At 38.2% G+C, this 24,898-nt stretch overlaps 1 protein-coding gene across 2 annotated transcripts in view; it reads right to left on the bottom strand.

Annotated features, from left to right (window-relative positions):
* LOC103143381 (partitioning defective 3 homolog) overlaps positions 1-24,898 on the bottom strand; it is a 299,858-nt gene that overhangs the window by 151,776 nt on the left and 123,184 nt on the right. For both annotated transcript variants that reach the window (XM_016675207.1, XM_007559893.2), the window contains exon 4: positions 4,086-4,270. In XM_016675207.1, coding sequence (XP_016530693.1) covers positions 4,086-4,270 — 185 coding nt within the window. The remainder of the gene's footprint in view (positions 1-4,085; positions 4,271-24,898) is intronic.

The following is a 24,898-nucleotide window of genomic DNA, read 5'->3' as shown; positions in this document are numbered from 1 at the left end:
ATCAGTACCACAAACAGCTGGGGTTCACTGTACATATAGATCATGCTGGTTGTTTCTGGTGTGGGCAGCATTTCAGACAATCTCAGAGTTGAGACAAGAATCTCAGTGGAACGCAGTTTATTGTTGCTTACAGGTAACATGCTAACCATGGTAACTGCTACCAAAAGATGCAAGTGATGGCTATAACTGTCATCATCAATATGATTTTGTCTTGTACTAAAGTAAAGTTTTACAGCGAAAATGTCCTCACACAGTGTGACGTCACCATTATGATTAACTTCCTACTATAAAAGGTTTTGAGTGCTGCTGATTATACTGTTTAATTCAGTAAAATGCAATATAACTGAAACATTTATTTCAGTAACTATTATATAGATTGACTACACACACTGATGTTTTCAAGCCTTTGTTTCTGTTAATTACGATGATTTTCTGCTTATGGTTAAAGAAAACATTTGACATTAGAATATCACATCAAACCAATTCAGAAACACTTAATTCATAAAAGTAAGTCTAATACCTGCGAGCTTTACAAAAACCATAAGACTGAAACCAGCCGCAGATCAAACAGTTGAGAAAAAACACCAGGTGTTGGAAGATGCTAAGAGTTTTCTTGTTGTTTTTTTATACTGTGTCTCAAATAGTCCAGTTTGTTCATTCAAGTCCCATTCAGATCTGTCCTCTTTTCCCTTGACCTTTACTCATGGCTTTAGGGACTTTTTAATAGGAGTGCCAAATCTAAGCTCCTCCATTACACGAAAGAAAGAACCATTTTTTAAATATCTCCTGCCAAGGTAACATCAAACATCGGCAGACATCAGCAGACCTGAAAAGAATTAGATCTTCAGAATATTTTTATATTCCAGACATGCAAGCGTCAAATTTGAAATCTCAACAACTGAAGGTTGTAGATAAAACTATCAGCGGGCAGAAGAAAAAAAAGCAATTAAATATCAAAACCCAAAGTGGACTGAGTTGGTATAAAAGACATTAATTTAAGATTTGATTATTAAAAGTTTGACAAATTGTGGATCAAGAGGTTTAGCTATGTGCACCATGTAAGGAACACGTAGCAAAAACAAAGGCGTATAACAAAATCGAACAAACTGCGCACAAATGTCATCGTAAAACATGAGAAGGGAGGAAGTGTGAAAGATGAGGAGGTGCAAAGAGGGTGAGTTATGCTTAGCACGTCACTAAATGACAGCTAACAATTGTAAATAAAGAAATCAGACTCCTGACCCTTCCGTGCTTTGATAAAAACATGTGTTTTCAGCACAGCTCAATGTGCCGTGAAGGAGCCTGAGGAAGCGATGCAGACAGGACCATAAAACTCAACTGAACATGTGGAGCCTGATAGGGAGACGGCCTTAATAACCATCATGGTCTTTAGTCGCAGAGGAACAACTGACTCCTGTCCACAAACTTTTACAACGTAAAGGGAAAAAAGGGCAGCAGACGCACAATACACGCTTATTCTGGTGTGTTCACTGCGAAGAATCATTGTAAAGTGTGGTGAGGTCACTGGGATGTGATGACTTTACACGTCCAGCTGTTGACTGAGAACGTCCGTTTGATTCAATAAACTTAACTCAACTGGATGTGGGATGTGACCATTTGGCATTTTGTGAAAAAGAAATTATTCCAAACAACTCAAACACTGTTGTTGTTTTTTTGTGTGTGTGAGGCATGAATCCAAATGTGTTTTGGCACCGAGAATCACTAATGGAGGTTATTTTCGAAACCTTTATACAAAGTATTTAGCATATGCTGACTGACAAAAAAAATCCTTTTAGCACAGCAATGATACTGTAGGCTATACACATAACATTTGATGTATGATAAAAAAAAGAGATGATTATATTTAAATCTATCTTTATAGTAAATGCAGATTTACGATTACTACTCTTGATTTTGTCTCTGGCTCTACATTTTTCCTTGGTCTTGATTTTATCTCTGTGTCTGACATGTTTTTCTCTGTCTGGAGCTGCTTTGAGGGCTCTCTGTATATAATGTACCTGTTGTACTACAGAACCTTCAGCCACCCCAAAGTTTTTCACTTTGAAATTTTAAATCGAGCCACCTGGGTCTTTATGTGTTGAGGATGAGAAGAAGAGAGGGATGGGGGGGGGGAAAGAGTGAGAAGCATTTTCCGGTCCGGATACATGGATGTTTTTTCTGTCTGTACACTCTGTCAGATTTATGGGACAAATGGAAAATAGTAAAACTATGTTCAGTACAGGAAACTGTACACAGAATACCGAAAGGAGACAATGTTGCTCAAACCAGAGATGAAAAGCGCCACCTTCCCAAAGTTGAGTTATGCTAGTCACGCATAACTGTTTGTCTATAGAAACAGAGCTGAAAGGAGATTCTGGACTTTTTTTCCACTGCTAGTCTCCAATGGTAAACAAACCCCTGATCAAACGCTGCAGACGTCCCAGGACCGCAACTGAAGATGTGACGCTTCCAGGCTGTTTGCCATGGCTAAAGGCCCCAGGCTAGCTGACCAGGAAACCAAACTGCTAGCCCAGCAGCTAAAGACTCTCGACATGACACTGCAAGCTGGTTGCTCACTGTTCCCCCACCTGGGCAGTAATTATATCTTAGGATGAACATTTTAAGTGTTTCCTGTAATTTTAATGTGTTTACAACTGTGTCCAAACGGAGCTGGGGCGCATGTTATAGCCAAAGTTAACCACAGAATTTGGATTGTTTAAAACTTCTTCCAGGGAATGTTTCAGGTTTAACTGATCTTTTATGGGGTATTTTTCATTTGCTTCATGCCAGGAAGTTGCATAAAATATCCCCAGAAAGCAAAATGTGGCTATGATCTACATATAGCTTTCCCAGTGGACAGCAGGCGCTAATAATATGGTTACTGACCATGACACTAATAACACTAAGAAACTCAACATTTTGATGGCAACTATTTTGGCCACATAGCAGAAGGGTGTCAGTGTTGGTTCACATTTGAACAACATTTAAGCATTCCCATTTCCAAATCCACAATATGGATTTGGAAATGGTTAAACCGGAACTATGCAGTCAGAAGTTTATTAAACTTTTTGTTGTTTTGCCTTCGATTGAGACTAGACGATATCTTCCCATCTCGTTATTGTTACCCTAGTTGCATTATATGTTGGGTCCAGATTGAGGGGCTTGTCTAGAGCAGCATTCATGTAAGAACTCTTCACAGAAGTGTTACCTTTAAAGATACATTAGACAAAGAGCATGTAAGGAACCTCTTGCTTTTGATTTTCACTCTGCATACAAGCTCCTTGCTGTAACAACTGCTCTGACAGTGTGAATGAAAGACCTAATACCCATGTCATCCCAGATATTAAACCACTTTCTGATAGCAACAGTGATATCTTTGACAATGAAAATGTCTTTGAATAGGATTAGACCCTGCTTCAAGATACGGCGATCACTTATGAAGTAGCTTTTTCTCAATTCCCAAGTTCTCATTTATTTCCTTTTTGATTGCTAAAATATCTCATTCTCCATCAGAGGTAAAAGGTCTGCCAGGACCTTGGAGAGAAAACCATTTTAAGATGTTAATTAGCTTCACGTCCCCTTTGGATCCAACACAGAGGCGATATCTGCGCTTTTTTTTTCTCACCTTACATTTATTATCAGTTTTAAAAAGCATTAAGAAAAAAAAAAAAAGGTAATGTGTTGAACAACTCCTGCCTTTTTATGGATAAAAGAGGTGCCATCAGAAGAAGCTGGTCTCAGATAAGGACTGTCTGCTACTGCTGGCAGTGTTTCGGTTTCTAACAGTTATTCTTTTGATTTAGGGCGGCAGAAGAGAAAAGGATGGAAATGAGGGAGACTGTGGGGAGACGGGAGAGTTCTGTGAACTTAACTAGCATCACACATGTCTAATTGAAACAACTTCAGAACATTTGGTGATCTTCAGTTAATAAGGTAGTGGAAAGATATAAAGCTGAATCAACGTGAACCAACAGGTGTCTATTATAAAGCACAGACACAAAGTGTACGTCTTAATACGGAGCTACGTTTGATGCCGTTCGTGTTCGTCTCGGATTAGCAGTCAATGCTAAACACAACATTGTTACCTGTTGTTCCAGGGTACTTGAGGCGCCCCGAGGGTTTGGCTTGTTGTTGTACATCTGGAAACCAGCAGTTGTGGACCACCGAGTCGGGTTCTTTCTTGACGGTTCGTCTTGACTGACCAGAGCCTCACCTGGAGGCAGGTCAGCCAACGAGGGATCGCTGCCTCGACGGACATTCAGCGACATGCCTGGAGCGAGGAAGGCATAGGGACAAGTAATCAAAATATGACACGACTAAAATCAGAAGGAGTAGCTAATATTATGTACGTACACTCTCGCTTTAAAATTTCAAATGCAGCATCATTATATTTATTCATTTCATTATATTTACAACACTTTTTTTTTAAAGATAATCTTTTATGCTCAAAAGTAAATACCATTAAATCACCTTGCACTGATATTCCAGCTGCAAAGTCTTCTAGGGTAAACTTTCACCATCTTTGGACATGTAGAGAAAAAATGTTTGCCCATTCTTTGTGAAAAGCCCAAACTCAGTCAGACTGGATGGGAACCACACATTTTCTAGTGTTGTCTCAGAATCTCAATCGGATTGTGGTCTGGACTTTGACTGTACTGCTGGAATGTGAAGCTTCCCTTTGGCCTCAAGTGCTTTTGCAGACCCTAGCTATGTTCTCATTGACCATAAAATTGTGCAAATTGGAGATAAAATAATACATTTAGCTCCATCTATCTCTTCCTTCAACAGTGACCAATGTCTCCGTCCCTGCATAAGAAAAGTATTCCCTCAGCATGATTACTCTTTGATATTTTTGCTGCATCTCCTAAATGATTTGCGACAATTTTTAAACTGTTTATTCCGGCGTTCTTTCAGCAGTGGTTGTCTGTTTGTCACTCTGCTTTGAAGCCCAGATTGGTTATGGTTATCCCGTCAAAGGGTTTTCCCTCCTTAGCTGTACATCTCTGCGGCATCTGTACAATCATAATTGATGTCTTTGCTGCATATTATTCATGGCTTGCTTGATTTGCAGTTGTGTCATCCTTTCCTTGGTCTCCGTGATGCTGTTTGCTCCCTAATGTTCTCCAACAAGCCACAGTCCAATTAAAACTTTCAAAAAACACTGATCTTCAACTTCAAGGTCATAATTTCTCAGCAAACAGGAGGCGAATCAACAGACTACAAGAAGGTCTCGTACATTAATAATGTAAAGAAAGTTGCAGACAGGAAACTGTTTACAGCTGCATCACTTCCTGCAGCTGAAGCAGATTACCAACATTTGCTTCAATGTGCCTGAACAATGGAAATGGAAGTGTTTCAGGTTTCACATTAGATATACTGTACAAAAATTCATGGAGGACCATAACAGTATCCACAAGCTGTGCTATTAAAATACTTATTTAACAAGAAAATGAAAGTATGTGGTTTGTAAATAGGGTGCAATTTTGTTTGCTCCTTATTTAATGTAAATGTTGTTTACAATGTTCTATGTAGTAGTGTGTTATCCAGTAGTGTGTAGCAGCCGTTTCGTGCCTTGGAATGGTTTCTGAAGCTGATGTTATTTTGAAGAGTGTTTGTTGCTACTGTTTATGTCCCACCTTCAATTTGTAATTTTTCATTTAACAACTCAGTCATCTTTGCAGCACATCTGTCAAGTTATCCTTGATGATGTACTTCTGGTAAACATCTGTTTTATTGTTTATTTTATTGTAATTTATCAGTTCTTTATTCATATCATTGAACTCTGAGTCAGCAGCTCCAACTCTTTGTTGGTAGGGTTTCTAACTTTAAAACAATTAGGCATTTTCCATAGTTTATTCTAATGTCATTCCTGGTTTTTGTGTGGCTTTCTTTAACTATTTCAAAATAAACCTTTTGTGTACTTAAATTACTTTTCATAAAGTTTGTAATTCATCATAGTTATGTTGAAGGCACATTTTTATGGCATCTGGAAACATCTGGACTTCTTAGCAACCAGATGACTGTCGTTTCCAGAGAGATTTGCTCTTTCTCTCGCTCTTTCTTTTTTTGTGTGTCTTTAAGAAAGCAATACTTTATTAACTTGCATGTCAAGGCAGGTAGCCGGCAGAGGGCTTCCCACAAATGTCTAATCTCTGTCATTATCAAAGTATTTCTCTGTGTAAAACCGTGCCACGCGAATCCAAACGGCGGGTTTTAACGAGTGTTTTTCTTGGTTGCGAATGTGTTTCATTTATTTTATATGGTGACCACAGGGGTCTCTAAATATCTTCAGAAATCAGATGAAGAAAACTCAAAAGAAGTCAGCCAGCAGGCAAGTCACTGTGAGCTTACTTTACAGTTTAGGTTGTAGATCTAATAACAGGAAACAAACCTTTTCCCTTTCCAGTAATGACTGGTTCGTGTTAAGACCAGGACTCTCAGCAGGGATGCTTAGTGAATACAAGCGCTGAAACAATGTTGATGTGTTAAAAGCAGGGGGAAATGAGCAGCGCACAAATTTGAGCAGGTTCCATCACATCTCTAATATTGCAATTTTTATGGGGTGTTCTTAGTCGGGAGTGGTTAGTATTATCAACAACAGTCCAAGCAAGGAACAATGGGGAAACTACGACATTGTCATCGATGCATGTGGGAAAGCTCCAACAAAGGAACTAGCTTGCGTCATTTCGCCAAAGAACCTGATTCTGATAGCTAGGTGTAAAAGTGCAGAGTGAAGCCGCACAGCTGCAGACCAGCTGATAGACTGGGATCAGCATGGGCCTATCAGATAAAAGCACAGCTGAACCACAGAGTGATGACAAAAAAAGTGGCCTGATCAGTGACATCACTTTTCTTTTTTTGTTTGCGTTCCAGGGTGGTTATCTGAGGAACACATGGCATCAAGATGCACTGTGGGAAGGAGGCAAGATGCTCAAGCCAGTATGATGCTCTGTATCTTGCCATCTGAGTGGATGCTACTTTTAGACATCACGCCTTTAAAGCATTGCTACAAACCATGTACACCCCGACAGGGAGACAGTATTCCCTAACCACTGTGAGCTCTTTTAGGAAGAATATCTACCCTGTCATAAAGCCAAAAATTGGTCAGGAGTGGTGTGAGGAACTCAACAAGATGACTGAGGAGTCAATATGGCATCTAATTTGAGACTGTTGGGATCTGCTGGACAAATGAGTCCAATCTATGAAGGCCACAACTTACATTATTTAAAGAATATGGTACCAACATCTTGGTGGCAGATACCATTGACTTTCAGGAGTCTGACGGAGTCCGTTCCTCAGTGGGTCAGTTTGCTGTTTTGGCAGCCAAACAGGGATGTGGTCATTATGCCACGCCTAATTTGTGTTCTTACAAAAGGCTATTGTCTTGCTATAGATGAAAAACAATGTATTTCCCAGAACACATCAAAGCTCAGGTACTAGAAGCTTTTTACAATTATTTAATTTAACAATGTAAATCTTACTTTATTTAATGTTACTGCCTCTAAAGGCAAGGAGGCTTATTGTGTGCAAATAATACTCTAAATATGATGATGCTTGTGATCTTTTGTTTCTTAGATTACTTTTATTGACGGCATTTCACATGGTGTTCCATGACATAGACATGAATCACCTTAAAAGCTAAAGAGTTCCATTTGTTGTACATTTACAAGACTTTTCTGTTCAAAAACACAAAGTCTCTAATATTTAGTTATTTGTTTTTGTTATTTATGGCTATAAGAATATCTTCCAAAAATCTCTGGAGAACCTTACACATAGACAGAGTTATGTGCTGCATAAACGTTGACAGAATTTCCATTTATGAAATCCTCCTCCTTAATAAAATTGTGGCACAGTTCTATAGCAGCTTTTTACCCATGATAAATAAAGGAATGTATTGTTGTTTTTTTCCATGTGTTGACTGTAAAGGAGGTCACCACATGAAGACTTCTCTCCCATTTTATCAAACCAATTTTCCTCTTTTTAATTTGTGATGGGATTATCCGTGCAGTCCAAAGGGTTTGGCTGGTCCCACGTTTAATATCCAGCACCGCCACTTCAGAGCAGGCCGGCGATCGATCCAGACTGAAGACGGAATGAGACAGTTGGGGTGGATGGCTAATAAAATGAGGCCCTAATCCAGCCCCTGTAGTGAGGGATTATGGTGGGGCCACAGGGTCATGGACATGTACACAAACTAAAATTTAGCAAAGAGAGGTCGGATTCTCCGGGGACTATTACCTCGCATTGCTTTGTCCTTTATTTAACTTTCACACAGAGGAGAAATTACCTCATAGGAATCACCATGGGATAAAAGCCCTGCCATATATATATATATATATATATATATATATATATATATATATATATATATATATAACAACAATCATAAAGCAGAAGGCTGCATATAAATACCAAATAACTGACTTGCTAATTATTTCACAGCTAAAATCACCATGAAATAGCACAATAGAAACCCCAGCAATCTTATGGTGACTTAGGATTCATTCACACCAACCCTGTTTAGTCTGTTTTAATTGAATTTTAGTTTGCTTGCCTACAAAGTCTGGTTTGTTTTTGGAGGTGTGAAGGACTAAAAACCTAGCTCTCGGTTCAGTTAGATTGAACTCTGGTGCAGTTCGAATGCATTTATGGAAGTGCAAGTAGAGTGGAAAGCGCTCCAAAAGCAGGAAGCGAACTGTAGCGCAGCACATTCTGGGTAAGTACAACCAAAACAAGCACTCAAGTCTATGGCTAGCAGGAAAAATGGCTAGTGGTCTTTTATCAAAGACGAGAGGAAAAATCTTACAACCGCTAAAATCTGACGTCACTCAATTTTTGTTATCTTGTAAAGACGGAAATTGTGCTCATGTCTTCTTCAGAGGTTTTCATGTTGTTCCCTTCAGTAGTTCTTGTTGCAGCACCATCACAGGCAAGGAGGCAAATGGGTTTTTCAATAGTTTGGATCAGTGTTGAAGAGAACCACACCGGCTGAAAATTCTGTTCCTCAATCGAACCGAGTCTACCGGACTATCAGAGGTGAAAACACCCTAATAACATCAGAAACCTTATTTTAATATTTGGGATGCGAGTTTTAGGCAACATGATGGAAAAGAAAACATTTTTTACATTTTCTATTTCATATTTTTCAGGACTTTTACAAACTGAGAGAAACCATGGGTTAGGTAATTAATGCAGTCAGGTCCAAACTTACTCAAAAAGTTTGCTCATGCTAAGCATTAAGGCACCACTGACCAAGCAGACATAAAGACTATATGTGGATATTTTATTTTCTTGTGGCCCTGAAGCCCTTGTGTATTTTTGGGCTTTTGCTTTCACATCAGCCTGATTTAAATATGAATGCCAAGTGGCCATGGCTTCATGAAATCTCTAAAAGCATTTTTTTTTTCCCAGGCATCTTTGAACCTCTCAAGCATGGACAAATTCAGTGTCTGAATAAATTATGGTACTGAGCAATTTTAGCTCTCTCTTTAACCACTGACTACATATTGATGTCCTCTGTGCGCATGGGGATTTCCACAGCATACACACTGACCTGAATCATCCACAACGGGACAAAGAATTTCATTTTTGGATGAGAACATTGGCGTAATGGGGGTGGTGGGAACCTCAAGTGTTAGAGAGATAGAGATGAGATATGAGGAAATCTAAAAAGGAGAACTGGTCATCTAATAATCTGAAAATGGCAACAACAACAACAACAACAACAACAACAAAAGTTCTACTTCTCTAGAATTGCTGCAGTGTAATCTGATGAAACATCAGAAAATGAAACCACAAAACCAACTCTGAATAAATATGAACTGCTGACCTTTGCCATGAGACTGAGATTTAATCTAAATCAAATAGATGGAAAATGCTTTTAGGCAAAACAGCAGCTAAAACTACTTAGTTTCATTCTTTGTACCACAAAAATACTTTTGGTCCTCAAGGTTACATGCCTTTAAAATAGAGTCTATATTAAGCAATTCCCCAGGTGTAACCCTGCAGGCTATAAGTATTTATTACAAACACAGAACTGCAACACAGCATCAACTGATACGTCTTCCATAAAGACATTTGATCAAAGATATAACTTAGGAGCAGATCTTTTAAGAAAAACAATATATGCGAACTGAAATCATATCAAACCATCACCATTCCGTCTTGGGGTGGTATTAGCCCAGCTGCACAGTGGTTTTCTGTCAGGCTGAAACTCTGGCAGTTTAATTCCCTTCCCCATTCAGTGTGCCAGAGTGTCCTTGAGCTGCACACTGAACATCCTCAGAGCCTCTGATATATTTGTGCGTGCACATGTGAAATTAAAAACGAAATTAAATGAATATATTAGATAGCACTGTATTATTGAGAAAAAAAGAAAAAGCCCTGTAAAGAATAATAAAAAGAGCTGTTGCATTTGCACCCAAGGTTTCCCCCAGGGGATTACAAGGCTGGAGGGCCGCCATGCTTTAAGTGTCCCCCCATCCCCTTGTGGTTTTATTTATTTTATTTGGAGGTTTTAAGTCCAAACCTCCAACTTGGAGGCAATGACTCTCTCCATTTCTCTAAGACGTGTGGTCTAGTTTGCAACCTGTACTTCCTGTTTACAAAGGCCTTGCGCTGCTTCAACATCTGACAAAATAACACTTTGATTGATTTGCTCCAAAACCAGTAGATGGAAAGGTATAATTAACTTTTTTTCCCCCCATTTTGCCACATTTGAAAAGTTTGCTCAAAATTCTTATGGCAATGGATGAAAACGTATCTGGTTGGGTGAAACTTGTGGTAGTTTCAGTAGAGTACACCAACGTTTCTTTTCTGTGTCTGCAAGGTCCAAAGAGAAAAATCTGTCTCCCTTAACTACAATTCTCTACAGACGGTGGAACCAGCATTTACAGGAAGCGACAGCTTCAGTGACGTAACAATATGTCATCTAGGTTGCTTTCTGCCTGTGGAAAACCAAAAGGTTCCCGCCAGCCTTTCTAAAGAATCAGCTAAGAACCAGCTTTTAGCCTCACTCAATGGTTCAGTAATAAAACCGCCCTGGAGGAACTCTGGTTTGTGAGGACTGAAGCAGGAATGAAGTAGGAAGCAGCTTTGTTCCCACACGACTTCAGAATTCACTATTCAGCTTTCATTCTCAATAAGAAACACACAGAGAGAGAAAGAGTGTTCTCTCTTGACAGAAAGACAATACAGACAATCTACTGGAAAGAGAGAGGAAAAGATGTCAGCCTTCCTTGTGCCCTCTGAGACAGGATCTCCAGCAGACACTCAAATACTTCAGCAACAATAACACTGAAGTGTGTGTGTGTGTGTGTGTGTGTGTGTGTGTGTGTGTGTGTGTGTGTGTGTGTGTGTGCGCATGTGTGTGTGTGTGTGGGTGTGTGGGAGAGAGTGACTGTTTCCCATAGACAACATGGATCCCAGGAAAAGAAGGAGGCAAAGAGTTCACACCCAGAAGTCAGACCTGACTGATTTAGGTCAATGTCTGCATGTGTGACGATGTGTGTTGCTTTTGCCCAAATAAGAACAGCAGCAGCAAAAGCATTCATGTTAGGTTTTTATTGCTAAATATCTGAACCACAGGAGTTTTCAGATTTTAAAACTCATTTTCCTGTTTGTGTGTTCTGATCAGATGAACTAAAGCTACAAAATAAAATAAAAAAAAAACATTCCAAAACTTGGTATCTGGAACTGATTCACTTCAAAACCTTCAAAGTTTCTTGTCAAGAAAGTCAATAACCCTCAGGCAAAAACAGAACTACAGTAAGAGAATCTACTGTTTTTTTTGTTGTTGTTTTTTTAATGGTGCTCTGTATGTTCCTCCATTATGATGAGTCTAGCAGTGCACGCTGTAAAGAGGCAGTAAGTCCCACTCAGCCTGGTTTGTGGTTAGGAAATGCAGAAGAAGAAGCAGCTCTACCAGCCTGGAGAACCACAACTGCACACAAACATCAAACTCACTGTCCTTTTAAATGTAGGAATTAATCCTGGGATCGAAAACAGCTAAAAAAAAAAAAGGAAAAAAAAGCATCAGCTTCTCTCTAGATAGGCATCCTGAGACGTGAACTCAGCTGAATGTTTTGAGTATTATCTGTTCCAAAAACACGTTCTGCTGTGATTTCAAATCTGAACTTGTCTCCTTTGGAAGGGTAGCTCCACAAAAGTCATAAGTTTGTCATTTTGACTTTCTCAATAACAAATATTATGTTATTTTACATAAATTTGTCAAAGATATATAGAGACTGCTCTCATAATAAAATCAATAATAAAACTGAAATACTATAAAATACAATATGGTGATGGAACAGTATCCTAAAAATCAGATTTTTGTGTGTATTTGGGTAGCAAACGTAAACTTTGGTAAATTCTTGGTTGACTTCAATCTAGAAAAGCAAGCTTTTTTGTTGTTGTTGTTGTTGTTTCAACGATACAAATAAAAAAAAAATTATGTATGAAATAAATGAAAAATACATTTTCTTGGAAAATGTTAGCTTGTGTTGCTGTCAGCGATTCATGGTTAAACAGTAAATCAGAATATTTTAATTGTTTTTTCAACTACACAGAGTAGTTTTCATTTACACACACACTGATAAAGCTCTGGTTTTTATTTTAATGAGACAGTAGAGGTCTTATTTTATGTTTAACAAGTGTTAGGCTTCCAAAAATGGCACATAAACTTATTCACAATGAGAAAACTTCATTTTGAAGGACTTAACGAGGGAGTAAAAATGCCTGTTTTCTAAAAATGACTTGGAATAAACAGCATAAAGGGAAAATTAGGAAAGTTTTTTGTCCCAGTGTACTGCTGAAACCATTACCAGATTCCCCACTTCTTTAGGGCCAACTGCCATCAACAGTTACTTTTGGCCAAATACGCCTAAGACGTCATTGATCTAATTGTCACAGTCGCAGCATGAGGAAAATCTGGAGTTTGACGAGCAAATAAATACAATCGAGTTCCCAGCAGTTATGAAACATCTAAACCACGCAGGTTATTTTTGTTCGCCTTACAGACGTGGAGCAGTTTATCGCCAGATCCGCAGAACGAATTCACAAAACACTCAAAGTTTTCAATCTGAATCCTTCTGGTGCTTACTAAATGTTATTTGGTTTGTGGGTTATAAAAGAAACACGAGAGCCAGGACACAAATGTGGAGCTCATGTAGATTTGATATCTGATTGGGTGGGCAGCTGAAAGAGAAATATCATTGAGAGTTTTAAATCAAGCACTTTTTTTCCCCCAAAAATGCAGAACAAATCATTCTAAAAAGGGACTCACAAGCCTACAGCTGAAGAAGCTTTATTATGACAGTTTTCGAAAACGCCAAACCAAGACACCTAGAAACAGATGTTATTCCTGACATGTAGAGGCTGTTTTAGGTACAAATGACCGAGATCAGTCACAGCGTGATTAAAGTACATGAGATTTTCACAGAAATCCAAACCAGGGGGCTGTAAAATAGAAACATCATGCACAAAAGCGATATATCCCAGCCTGTTCCTCTGTATGCTGGCACTTAAAAAAAAAAAAAAAGCATTCTGGGTAAAACCAGACTGGCCGACTTGTGTGTAGGTTACAGTTTTAAAAAAATAAAGCTCTGAGTGTGCTTAGAGTTTAAGAGAAGTTAGGTCAGGCAAATAAACATTCATAAATCACTTTTACATCATAAACGATCAGGTTTGATTTTACTGAGGCTTTATTGGACTTTAAACATGCAGTGGGTGTTCTGTTCGTGCCAGCATACGTTAGGTTTACGACGTTTACTGCAGTCAGAAGGAAACAGCGGTTGCAACACAGCAGTCTTACCACTAGAAGCGGTTAAGACTTTTTCTTTTTTTTTTTTTGTAGTTTTTTTAAATCTTCTGGGCTACATAACCAGGGGGTAAGTGATCATCATACTTTAATACAGTAGGTCAGACAGAAAACTCTGTTAAACACTGCAGTGAAAGATTCTTTGATCCTAAAAGGAAATAACTCTGTTTTCCAAAAAATGTAAACATATTTAATCTAATTTCCTGTAGTTTAAGCATGGCTGGTAGGAACACAGTGATGATCTATTTCTAAGGTTCAGAAACACAGTCTGGACTTTTTTTTTTTTCCTTTCAGAAAGATATAACTGGCCAACCTGAACCCAGTTAAGTTACAAATGATCTTTTGACCCAGCCTGAAGAAGAAAAGCAGCCATGCTAGAGCTGTGGCGTGTTGCTCGGCAGTCAAACGCTCCACCGCATCGGTTGCCAAAGCTGCTCTCTTGAGTGAAACCCTTCAGTTCAGCTGGTCGGAGGTTTGATCTGCGCTTCCTGACCGAATTCCATGTGACAAGGACAACCTGGACCGGAAGGCTTTAGGAAGTGGGCAGAAAGCTCGATGGAATTATTAAAGCCAACCCAGAGCTCCGGGGTGATTTTCTTCTTTTTCTGGACCGGCTCCGTGTCTGAATGTGAGGCGTATGGACACGGTTATAAATGAAAGAAGATCTGTCCTAATGGAAATGAACAAAGTACAAACCTGATGCCACAGTAAAAAGGATGGAAGTTACTGCTCTGCTTTAAAGCTGCACTGTGTCATTTTTATAAACAAAATGTTTCATGTTTTTCTGCTACTGCTAGCAGCAGAAATACACCGCTCCCACTCAGAAACAGGAGGACCGATGTTAATCATGCTTGTGTAAGTGCTGCTCACACCCTCCTTCTTGCTTTTTTCTGGGTTATGGCTTCTTCCCCACACTGGAGCCTGATATGAATGTGCAAGCTAGTTATCACGTCCACCAATAAGAGAAGATAAATAGTTTTCATATAACTGTAAATTGTTTCTCCACTATTGGCACATTGAGCAGCGTGTTGGCGAGCATGGTGACAGCACTAAGACCCTCCTCCTAGCTCTGATTGGTTGTTTCTGAACAGGAGTGGTGTATATAAATACATACAGTGTATAAAAGGATCTTTAAGATCTGTTTGCATGTCTGAATAATGATGTGAAACTCCAGTATCTGGATTCAAATGTATGATTTTGGTTGGCAAAAAGTTAAAACTAAAAATTTAATTCACTACAATTTGCCACGAGGTTCGGTTTTATTTTCACATTTTGTTTTTGCCATTTTCTCTTCTCAAATAAATAATTTAAGTTATTACGAGGAACCCAAACCTTCTACAATCTTTACATCTGGACATTTTAAAACTGTTCATCATTTCTTCCATCACACATGTAATCGCCAAATCAACTAATGGCTCATGGCTAGAGCACATTATGTCCGCGGGGTAATAGTGGTACGTTGTCAAATTAAATCGACTACGATACTCAAAAACCCTCCAAAGAAAGCCCTTCTGAGTGACGAGTAGAAAACAAATGTTTTACTTTAATCCGACCCGTGACTGCAAGCGAAATCAGGGTCTCTCTGAACGTAATCATATCTGAAGAAAGATGTTACAAGGGGGAGCTTTTTGGGATTTCCACAGAGCATTGGTGCACATTATATCTGAATCCAGCTAACGTGAAACAGAAAGCGATAAAAGGACAGTGACGGATTTACTGTGACTGAGGCTGAACAGATGGTTCGAAGCGCAAACTGGAACCAGCTACATTGCTAACCTGAAAACTTCACTTTTCTGCTACGGAGGCAGCAAATTGAGCAGAACTTGACTCGTCCGTTCTTAAAACCAAAACATATATGGATGATATTTGTCATACCCTTCTTACGAAAAGCTCTCATTCCCCAAATGTGCACATTCACCCCATTGCAGTTTATCTTGTTTACACTGCCCCAGATGGGGCATTTGAAGGAAGTAAAATACTCTTCATTGTGCAGACAAAACATTAAAGTTCACTAAGTCTGCTCACACTGTAATGAGCTGCTAGAATGAACTCAAGATGTGAATGAAGTTCAGTTTCTTGAAGCTTAGCAAACATCAGCTTGGAAAATGTTTTGCTTCTGCTGGATTATCCGGTGATAAAAAGTTCATAATCAAATCACAGGCTTTCTGTTGAAAAATTTGAGGCACAGTGAAACTCGACAAACAGATAAATGCTGGTATAAAATCTAATTTGCAACAATTTCATCTGGAATATTAGATGCTTAGCAGTTTTTAGTGTTTAATCAATTGAATGGGTACTTTACTAATTTTATTGCATTTTTGTCTGATTTTATTTGTTCATTTTTATGTCTATTTAAATTGTGAAATCCTGGTCAAATTTTGTTGTTTTTAAAAGTACAAATTAATAGAGCTCATAAAATAAAAATTAATACATTTCTTTTTTTTTTTAAAAAAAAGGACATTTCTCAAATGTGTTCCTTAAGGCAGAAAAGGAGAAAACAACTCAATGTTACATTAACTTAGATGTGGAAATATTTTATTTCTAGAAATCTCCTCTTAGGTTTTCAGGGGGGGTTTCTGGCAGTCAAAACAATAAATTGCAAATGTGAAGAACTATCACATCTGAGTTTTTTTTAAGTATTTAAAAAAAAGGAAGAGAAAAAAGAAACCCCATGGTGATACTGAAGGAAAAATTGCCACTAATCAACATATTTTTGCTGTATTCTCAGTTATTTTCCATATTCAGCTCTTTTTGGAGGTGTTACTTTCATAAAGTAAAAACATATTTGGGAGGTTGGGGAAAAAAAAAGTGGGCAGCTCTCTGAAACAGATTTCTTAATGCACCCTTTCACAGACTCCTCCATTTTTAGATATTCTTCAGCTTAATGCTGAAACGACACCGTTCAGTTCAGACCAGCCCCGTCTCTTTTTCTCATGATCTTTGTCCCCGGGTTACAATCGGTCGCAGTGGAGTTTATGTAGCATGCCAAAAGTTGATTTGTTGTTGTTTACTTTTTCCTCAGTCAAACGACTTGCAGAGCGCGCCCAGTAAGCAATAAAGCAGTCAAACACAGTCACACACTCCACTCAGACACACATTCACATGATTCCGCCGCTTAGCTGTAGTTTTATTAGGGTTCTGGCAGGAGCAACAAAAGGATTCGCAGTAGTAGCGCATTCCCATCAACGCTAAGTGGAGACCGACGCTCGCACTGCCAACACCATCTAGCCAATTACAGTCATTAGCTATAATCTGCTTTGAATTATATCAAGACCCCATTAATGAAAGCTTGGCTAATAACGAACAGCCACTCCTCAGCTGTTTCACACCAACATCGACCATGGACGCCATGTTTTCCTCTAGCCTTGCAACTGTAAGTAGGATCAGGAGATGACTGGAGCTTTCAGGTAGCTAATTTTAAGCTAGCTATCTCAACAGGCTTTCTGCTGAGCCTTTTTAGACAATTTTAATTGTTATGAATTTATAACATAGCTAGATTATCACTGGGAAAGGGGGGAAAAAAGCTTTGAAGACTGGTAATGAAACAAACTTATACTTCAGACCTCCAAAAAATAAAGCAAACATTTCTGAATGCAGATTTTATTAAGGCACTAATTACTAACAGTCTTCAGGGTGGATGTTGTTGCTGAGCGAAGAGGACGCAATATGAGCCATTTTCAAGTTAATGAACAAACTTCTCCACAGAATACTCAAGGAAATAGTGCTAGCCAGCCAACACAACATGCTAAACCAAGTATTAATGTATTTTCTGCACACTTAGATAACAGTTTGCTTCTGCTCCCAAAATAGAGGAATGCAAGAAAAAATATACTTTAAATGCTTTCTTTATATCTTACATCACAAGAGAAATAAAAAATTATCAGCATATTACACCTTTACTAAAATAAGAGATTAGAAATCATTCTTTTGTAACACTTGAATATCTAGTTCAAAGACTTACGTGTATTTTTTTATTTGAATAAAAATACTTACTACAGAATTGAACTTCAAAAACCAAAATGTTTTTCTTACTATGCTTAAAACTATATACAGCAATACATGTAATGTTGCATTTAAATTTATGTGTAAAAGAAATGTCATCAATGTGTTGAAAAATGCAAATGTTGGGGTCAAACACCGATACAGAAAAGAATGAGTTAAATGAACCATCAGACTAATCAGCTGATGCAAAAATGCCACTGTTATAAGCTCAGTAATTTCAACTAAAGTGAAAGATTGATAAGATCTTTCTGGAATACAGAGAAATGTTGCAAAAGAGAGAGAGAGGCAGAGAGAGGGGGAGAAGAGAGAGAGAGGACAAATGGACTTCCCAACAGTGTCTTACAGCTAATATCTGCAAAAAAAAAATAAAAAAAAAATACATGTGTTATAGATTACCTGTCTTGGCTTGGTTACTTTGGTGAGGCAGTATATATTAAAATTGGACTAATTCACTGTGCTCTGAGATGTACTCTCAGTTTTTCTCACTGCGTCCGTCGCCTCTTCTGCAGTGACTTTAATGTGGCCTTGGCTGGTGGCAGGCGGTCTCCACAGTGACAGATCACTAAGCCCAATTGATTAGATGAAGGCCTTTCTCTTTGAGGTACCAACCTTCCTGCACAGGCAGTACTTTCAGTGGCGTTTCAGCAACTCTGTCGTCAAAGACTTTCAACATGATGAGGCAAGCACTGGGAAAGCCTTTTAGGCTCGACCTGACATACGCATGTGTGTTTAAATGGTTTAATGGTTTTAAATGGTTAAATGTTTGTGTGATCTGCAAACATCTGCATTCCTGGAGTTTGATGTGACAAATGCACAAAAATTAAACATGTTGTGGGAAATACACCTCCAGCTGCAAGAGTAAAAAAAAAAAAATGGGATAATTGCAGAAAATCTGGACATTTTTCAACACGTCTGTATTAGTTTCATCTTCTTTCAGAATGTGAAACTTTGCTCACAGGTAACTTTAGAAAGGAATAACCTCCATCACTTAGTAACTAACTTTTAGTTGCTAAGTAACTTCAGCCTCAAAAAAGCAGCACAAAGTTGCTAGCATGTTCTATTTCAGCCTTGTGTTTACTTGTCGACAGAAACGTGTGACAGAAAAAAATGAAAAACACGACCGTTAAGAATAGAAGGCGTTAGGCCTGTCACGATAAATTTTGCTGAGCGATTGTCAAAAAATTATTGTGATAAACGATAATGTTTCAAGCCCTTTTGACACTGATTTAATGGAAATAACTAATAATGCATGCGATTTCCTGCCATAGATAGATACACAAAAGCTAATCAAGATATTTTAATTATTTCATTCTTTTAATCCACTTTTATGAATCTCTGTGTGTTTGTAAATTAGTCTGATTGTAATTTTATTTCCTAATTTCAACAAATCCAATATTATCGGGATCTGATGTTGAATATAAGCTAGCTATTAGCTGACATCATGGATTTGAACTTTGCATTAAGTGCCTCTCAAAAGTTTGTGCAGAATTAATTTTTTTTAAACGTTTCCAATATGTATCATCCACTAGGAAATGTTCAACCATCTTTTTTGCCAGAATTTATTCAATAGTTCAATAAAAAAATGTTGAACACATTTGTAAAGCCTGTCTTAAGAAATGCATCAAGTTTTTCAAAATAGCCATGAAAAGAAAAAAGGTCCAGTGTTGAACTTTCTCTGACATACTAGATATCAATTTCCATGCCAATTCCTGATAGATAGTGGCCTGTTCTTGCTTTATCAGTAATGTCACTTCACATTTATTTTTGTTCACTCGCCTGAAGGATTGACGACATTTCGTGACTGGATTATATACTGGATCTAATATTTTCAAACCACAGTTATCACTTCTACCTTGTGACATGGAACTCCAATGTGCAGGAATACAAAGCTTTTCCATCACCAAACACTCTGAAAAGATTGAGATCCAATTCTTTACTGATAGGAAAGTGATTTGTGAGCCCAGACGCTTAAACAAGAGCCAAACCCTCAAATGGTTTGCCGCAGGGTATTTCGTTGTTAGCTTTTCTTGTCTGGACAGAAATTCTTTCAGATAATCTGAAAGTTGGGAGGAGACTTCAAAGAAAATAACTTCCTTCCAGTNCCGGACTATCAGAGGTGAAAACACCCTAATAACATCAGAAACCTTATTTTAATATTTGGGATGCGAGTTTTAGGCAACATGATGGAAAAGAAAACATTTTTTACATTTTCTATTTCATATTTTTCAGGACTTTTACAAACTGAGAGAAACCATGGGTTAGGTAATTAATGCAGTCAGGTCCAAACTTACTCAAAAAGTTTGCTCATGCTAAGCATTAAGGCACCACTGACCAAGCAGACATAAAGACTATATGTGGATATTTTATTTTCTTGTGGCCCTGAAGCCCTTGTGTATTTTTGGGCTTTTGCTTTCACATCAGCCTGATTTAAATATGAATGCCAAGTGGCCATGGCTTCATGAAATCTCTAAAAGCATTTTTTTTTTCCCAGGCATCTTTGAACCTCTCAAGCATGGACAAATTCAGTGTCTGAATAAATTATGGTACTGAGCAATTTTAGCTCTCTCTTTAACCACTGACTACATATTGATGTCCTCTGTGCGCATGGGGATTTCCACAGCATACACACTGACCTGAATCATCCACAGCGGGAAAAAGAATTTCATTTTTGGATGAGAACATTGGCGTAATGGGGGTGGTGGGAACCTCAAGTGTTAGAGAGATAGAGATGAAATATGAGGAAATCTAAAAAGGAGATCTAATAATCTGAAAATGGCAGCAACAACAACAACAAAAAAGTTCTACTTCTCTAGAATTGCAGCAGTGTATAATCTGATGAAACATCAGAAAATGAAACCACAAAACCAACTCTGAATAAATATGAACTGCTGACCTTTGCCATGAGACTGAGATTTAATCTAAATCAAATAGATGGAAAATGCTTTTAGGCAAAACAGCAGCTAAAACTACTTAGTTTCATTCTTTGTACCACAAAAATACTTTTGGTCCTCAAGGTTACATGCCTTTAAAATAGAGTCTATATTAAGCAATTCCCCAGGTGTAACCCTGCAGGCTATAAGTATTTATTACAAACACAGAACTGCAACACAGCATCAACTGATACGTCTTCCATAAAGACATTTGATCAAAGATATAACTTAGGAGCAGATCTTTTAAGAAAAACAATATATGCGAACTGAAATCATATCAAACCATCACCATTCCGTCTTGGGGTGGTATTAGCCCAGCTGCACAGTGGTTTTCTGTCAGGCTGAAACTCTGGCAGTTTAATTCCCTTCCCCATTCAGTGTGCCAGAGTGTCCTTGAGCTGCACACTGAACATCCTCAGAGCCTCTGATATATTTGTGCGTGCACATGTGAAATTAAAAACGAAATTAAATGAATATATTAGATAGCACTGTATTATTGAGAAAAAAAAAGAAAAAGCCCTGTAAAGAATAATAAAAAGAGCTGTTGCATTTGCACCCAAGGTTTCCCCCAGGGTATTACAAGGCTGGAGGGCCGCCATGCTTTAAGTGTCCCCCCATCCCCTTGTGGTTTTATTTATTTTATTTGGAGGTTTTAAGTCCAAACCTCCAACTTGGAGGCAATGACTCTCTCCATTTCTCTAAGACGTGTGGTCTAGTTTGCAACCTGTACTTCCTGTTTACAAAGGCCTTGCGCTGCTTCAACATCTGACAAAATAACACTTTGATTGATTTGCTCCAAAACCAGTAGATGGAAAGGTATAATTAACTTTTTTTCCCCCCATTTTGCCACATTTGAAAAGTTTGCTCAAAATTCTTATGGCAATGGATGAAAACGTATCTGGTTGGGTGAAACTTGTGGTAGTTTCAGTAGAGTACACCAACGTTTCTTTTCTGTGTCTGCAAGGTCCAAAGAGAAAAATCTGTCTCCCTTAACTACAATTCTCTACAGACGGTGGAACCAGCATTTACAGGAAGCGACAGCTTCAGTGACGTAACAATATGTCATCTAGGTTGCTTTCTGCCTGTGGAAAACCAAAAGGTTCCCGCCAGCCTTTCTAAAGAATCAGCTAAGAACCAGCTTTTAGCCTCACTCAATGGTTCAGTAATAAAACCGCCCTGGAGGAACTCTGGTTTGTGAGGACTGAAGCAGGAATGAAGTAGGAAGCAGCTTTGTTCCCACACGACTTCAGAATTCACTATTCAGCTTTCATTCTCAATAAGAAACACACAGAGAGAGAAAGAGTGTTCTCTCTTGACAGAAAGACAATACAGACAATCTACTGGAAAGAGAGAGGAAAAGATGTCAGCCTTCCTTGTGCCCTCTGAGACAGGATCTCCAGCAGACACTCAAATACTTCAGCAACAATAACACTGAAGTGTGTGTGTGTGTGTGTGTGTGTGTGTGTGTGTGTGTGTGTGTGTGTGTGTGTGTGTGCGCATGTGTGTGTGTGTGTGGGTGTGTGGGAGAGAGTGACTGTTTCCCATAGACAACATGGATCCCAGGAAAAGAAGGAGGCAAAGAGTTCACACCCAGAAGTCAGACCTGACTGATTTAGGTCAATGTCTGCATGTGTGACGATGTGTGTTGCTTTTGCCCAAATAAGAACAGCAGCAGCAAAAGCATTCATGTTAGGTTTTTATTGCTAAATATCTGAACCACAGGAGTTTTCAGATTTTAAAACTCATTTTCCTGTTTGTGTGTTCTGATCAGATGAACTAAAGCTACAAAATAAAATAAAAAAAAAACATTCCAAAACTTGGTATCTGGAACTGATTCACTTCAAAACCTTCAAAGTTTCTTGTCAAGAAAGTCAATAACCCTCAGGCAAAAACAGAACTACAGTAAGAGAATCTACTGTTTTTTTTGTTGTTGTTTTTTTAATGGTGCTCTGTATGTTCCTCCATTATGATGAGTCTAGCAGTGCACGCTGTAAAGAGGCAGTAAGTCCCACTCAGCCTGGTTTGTGGTTAGGAAATGCAGAAGAAGAAGCAGCTCTACCAGCCTGGAGAACCACAACTGCACACAAACATCAAACTCACTGTCCTTTTAAATGTAGGAATTAATCCTGGGATCGAAAACAGCTAAAAAAAAAAAAGGAAAAAAAAGCATCAGCTTCTCTCTAGATAGGCATCCTGAGACGTGAACTCAGCTGAATGTTTTGAGTATTATCTGTTCCAAAAACACGTTCTGCTGTGATTTCAAATCTGAACTTGTCTCCTTTGGAAGGGTAGCTCCACAAAAGTCATAAGTTTGTCATTTTGACTTTCTCAATAACAAATATTATGTTATTTTACATAAATTTGTCAAAGATATATAGAGACTGCTCTCATAATAAAATCAATAATAAAACTGAAATACTATAAAATACAATATGGTGATGGAACAGTATCCTAAAAATCAGATTTTTGTGTGTATTTGGGTAGCAAACGTAAACTTTGGTAAATTCTTGGTTGACTTCAATCTAGAAAAGCAAGCTTTTTTGTTGTTGTTGTTGTTGTTTCAACGATACAAATAAAAAAAAAATTATGTATGAAATAAATGAAAAATACATTTTCTTGGAAAATGTTAGCTTGTGTTGCTGTCAGCGATTCATGGTTAAACAGTAAATCAGAATATTTTAATTGTTTTTTCAACTACACAGAGTAGTTTTCATTTACACACACACTGATAAAGCTCTGGTTTTTATTTTAATGAGACAGTAGAGGTCTTATTTTATGTTTAACAAGTGTTAGGCTTCCAAAAATGGCACATAAACTTATTCACAATGAGAAAACTTCATTTTGAAGGACTTAACGAGGGAGTAAAAATGCCTGTTTTCTAAAAATGACTTGGAATAAACAGCATAAAGGGAAAATTAGGAAAGTTTTTTGTCCCAGTGTACTGCTGAAACCATTACCAGATTCCCCACTTCTTTAGGGCCAACTGCCATCAACAGTTACTTTTGGCCAAATACGCCTAAGACGTCATTGATCTAATTGTCACAGTCGCAGCATGAGGAAAATCTGGAGTTTGACGAGCAAATAAATACAATCGAGTTCCCAGCAGTTATGAAACATCTAAACCACGCAGGTTATTTTTGTTCGCCTTACAGACGTGGAGCAGTTTATCGCCAGATCCGCAGAACGAATTCACAAAACACTCAAAGTTTTCAATCTGAATCCTTCTGGTGCTTACTAAATGTTATTTGGTTTGTGGGTTATAAAAGAAACACGAGAGCCAGGACACAAATGTGGAGCTCATGTAGATTTGATATCTGATTGGGTGGGCAGCTGAAAGAGAAATATCATTGAGAGTTTTAAATCAAGCACTTTTTTTCCCCCAAAAATGCAGAACAAATCATTCTAAAAAGGGACTCACAAGCCTACAGCTGAAGAAGCTTTATTATGACAGTTTTCGAAAACGCCAAACCAAGACACCTAGAAACAGATGTTATTCCTGACATGTAGAGGCTGTTTTAGGTACAAATGACCGAGATCAGTCACAGCGTGATTAAAGTACATGAGATTTTCACAGAAATCCAAACCAGGGGGCTGTAAAATAGAAACATCATGCACAAAAGCGATATATCCCAGCCTGTTCCTCTGTATGCTGGCACTTAAAAAAAAAAAAAAAGCATTCTGGGTAAAACCAGACTGGCCGACTTGTGTGTAGGTTACAGTTTTAAAAAAATAAAGCTCTGAGTGTGCTTAGAGTTTAAGAGAAGTTAGGTCAGGCAAATAAACATTCATAAATCACTTTTACATCATAAACGATCAGGTTTGATTTTACTGAGGCTTTATTGGACTTTAAACATGCAGTGGGTGTTCTGTTCGTGCCAGCATACGTTAGGTTTACGACGTTTACTGCAGTCAGAAGGAAACAGCGGTTGCAACACAGCAGTCTTACCACTAGAAGCGGTTAAGACTTTTTCTTTTTTTTTTTTTGTAGTTTTTTTAAATCTTCTGGGCTACATAACCAGGGGGTAAGTGATCATCATACTTTAATACAGTAGGTCAGACAGAAAACTCTGTTAAACACTGCAGTGAAAGATTCTTTGATCCTAAAAGGAAATAACTCTGTTTTCCAAAAAATGTAAACATATTTAATCTA

The sequence above is a fragment of the Poecilia formosa genome, unplaced genomic scaffold (assembly GCF_000485575.1).
Source record: "Poecilia formosa unplaced genomic scaffold, Poecilia_formosa-5.1.2 Scaffold109, whole genome shotgun sequence".
NCBI lineage: Eukaryota > Metazoa > Chordata > Actinopteri > Cyprinodontiformes > Poeciliidae > Poecilia > Poecilia formosa.
This window is presented reverse-complemented; position numbering and strand designations above follow the sequence as displayed.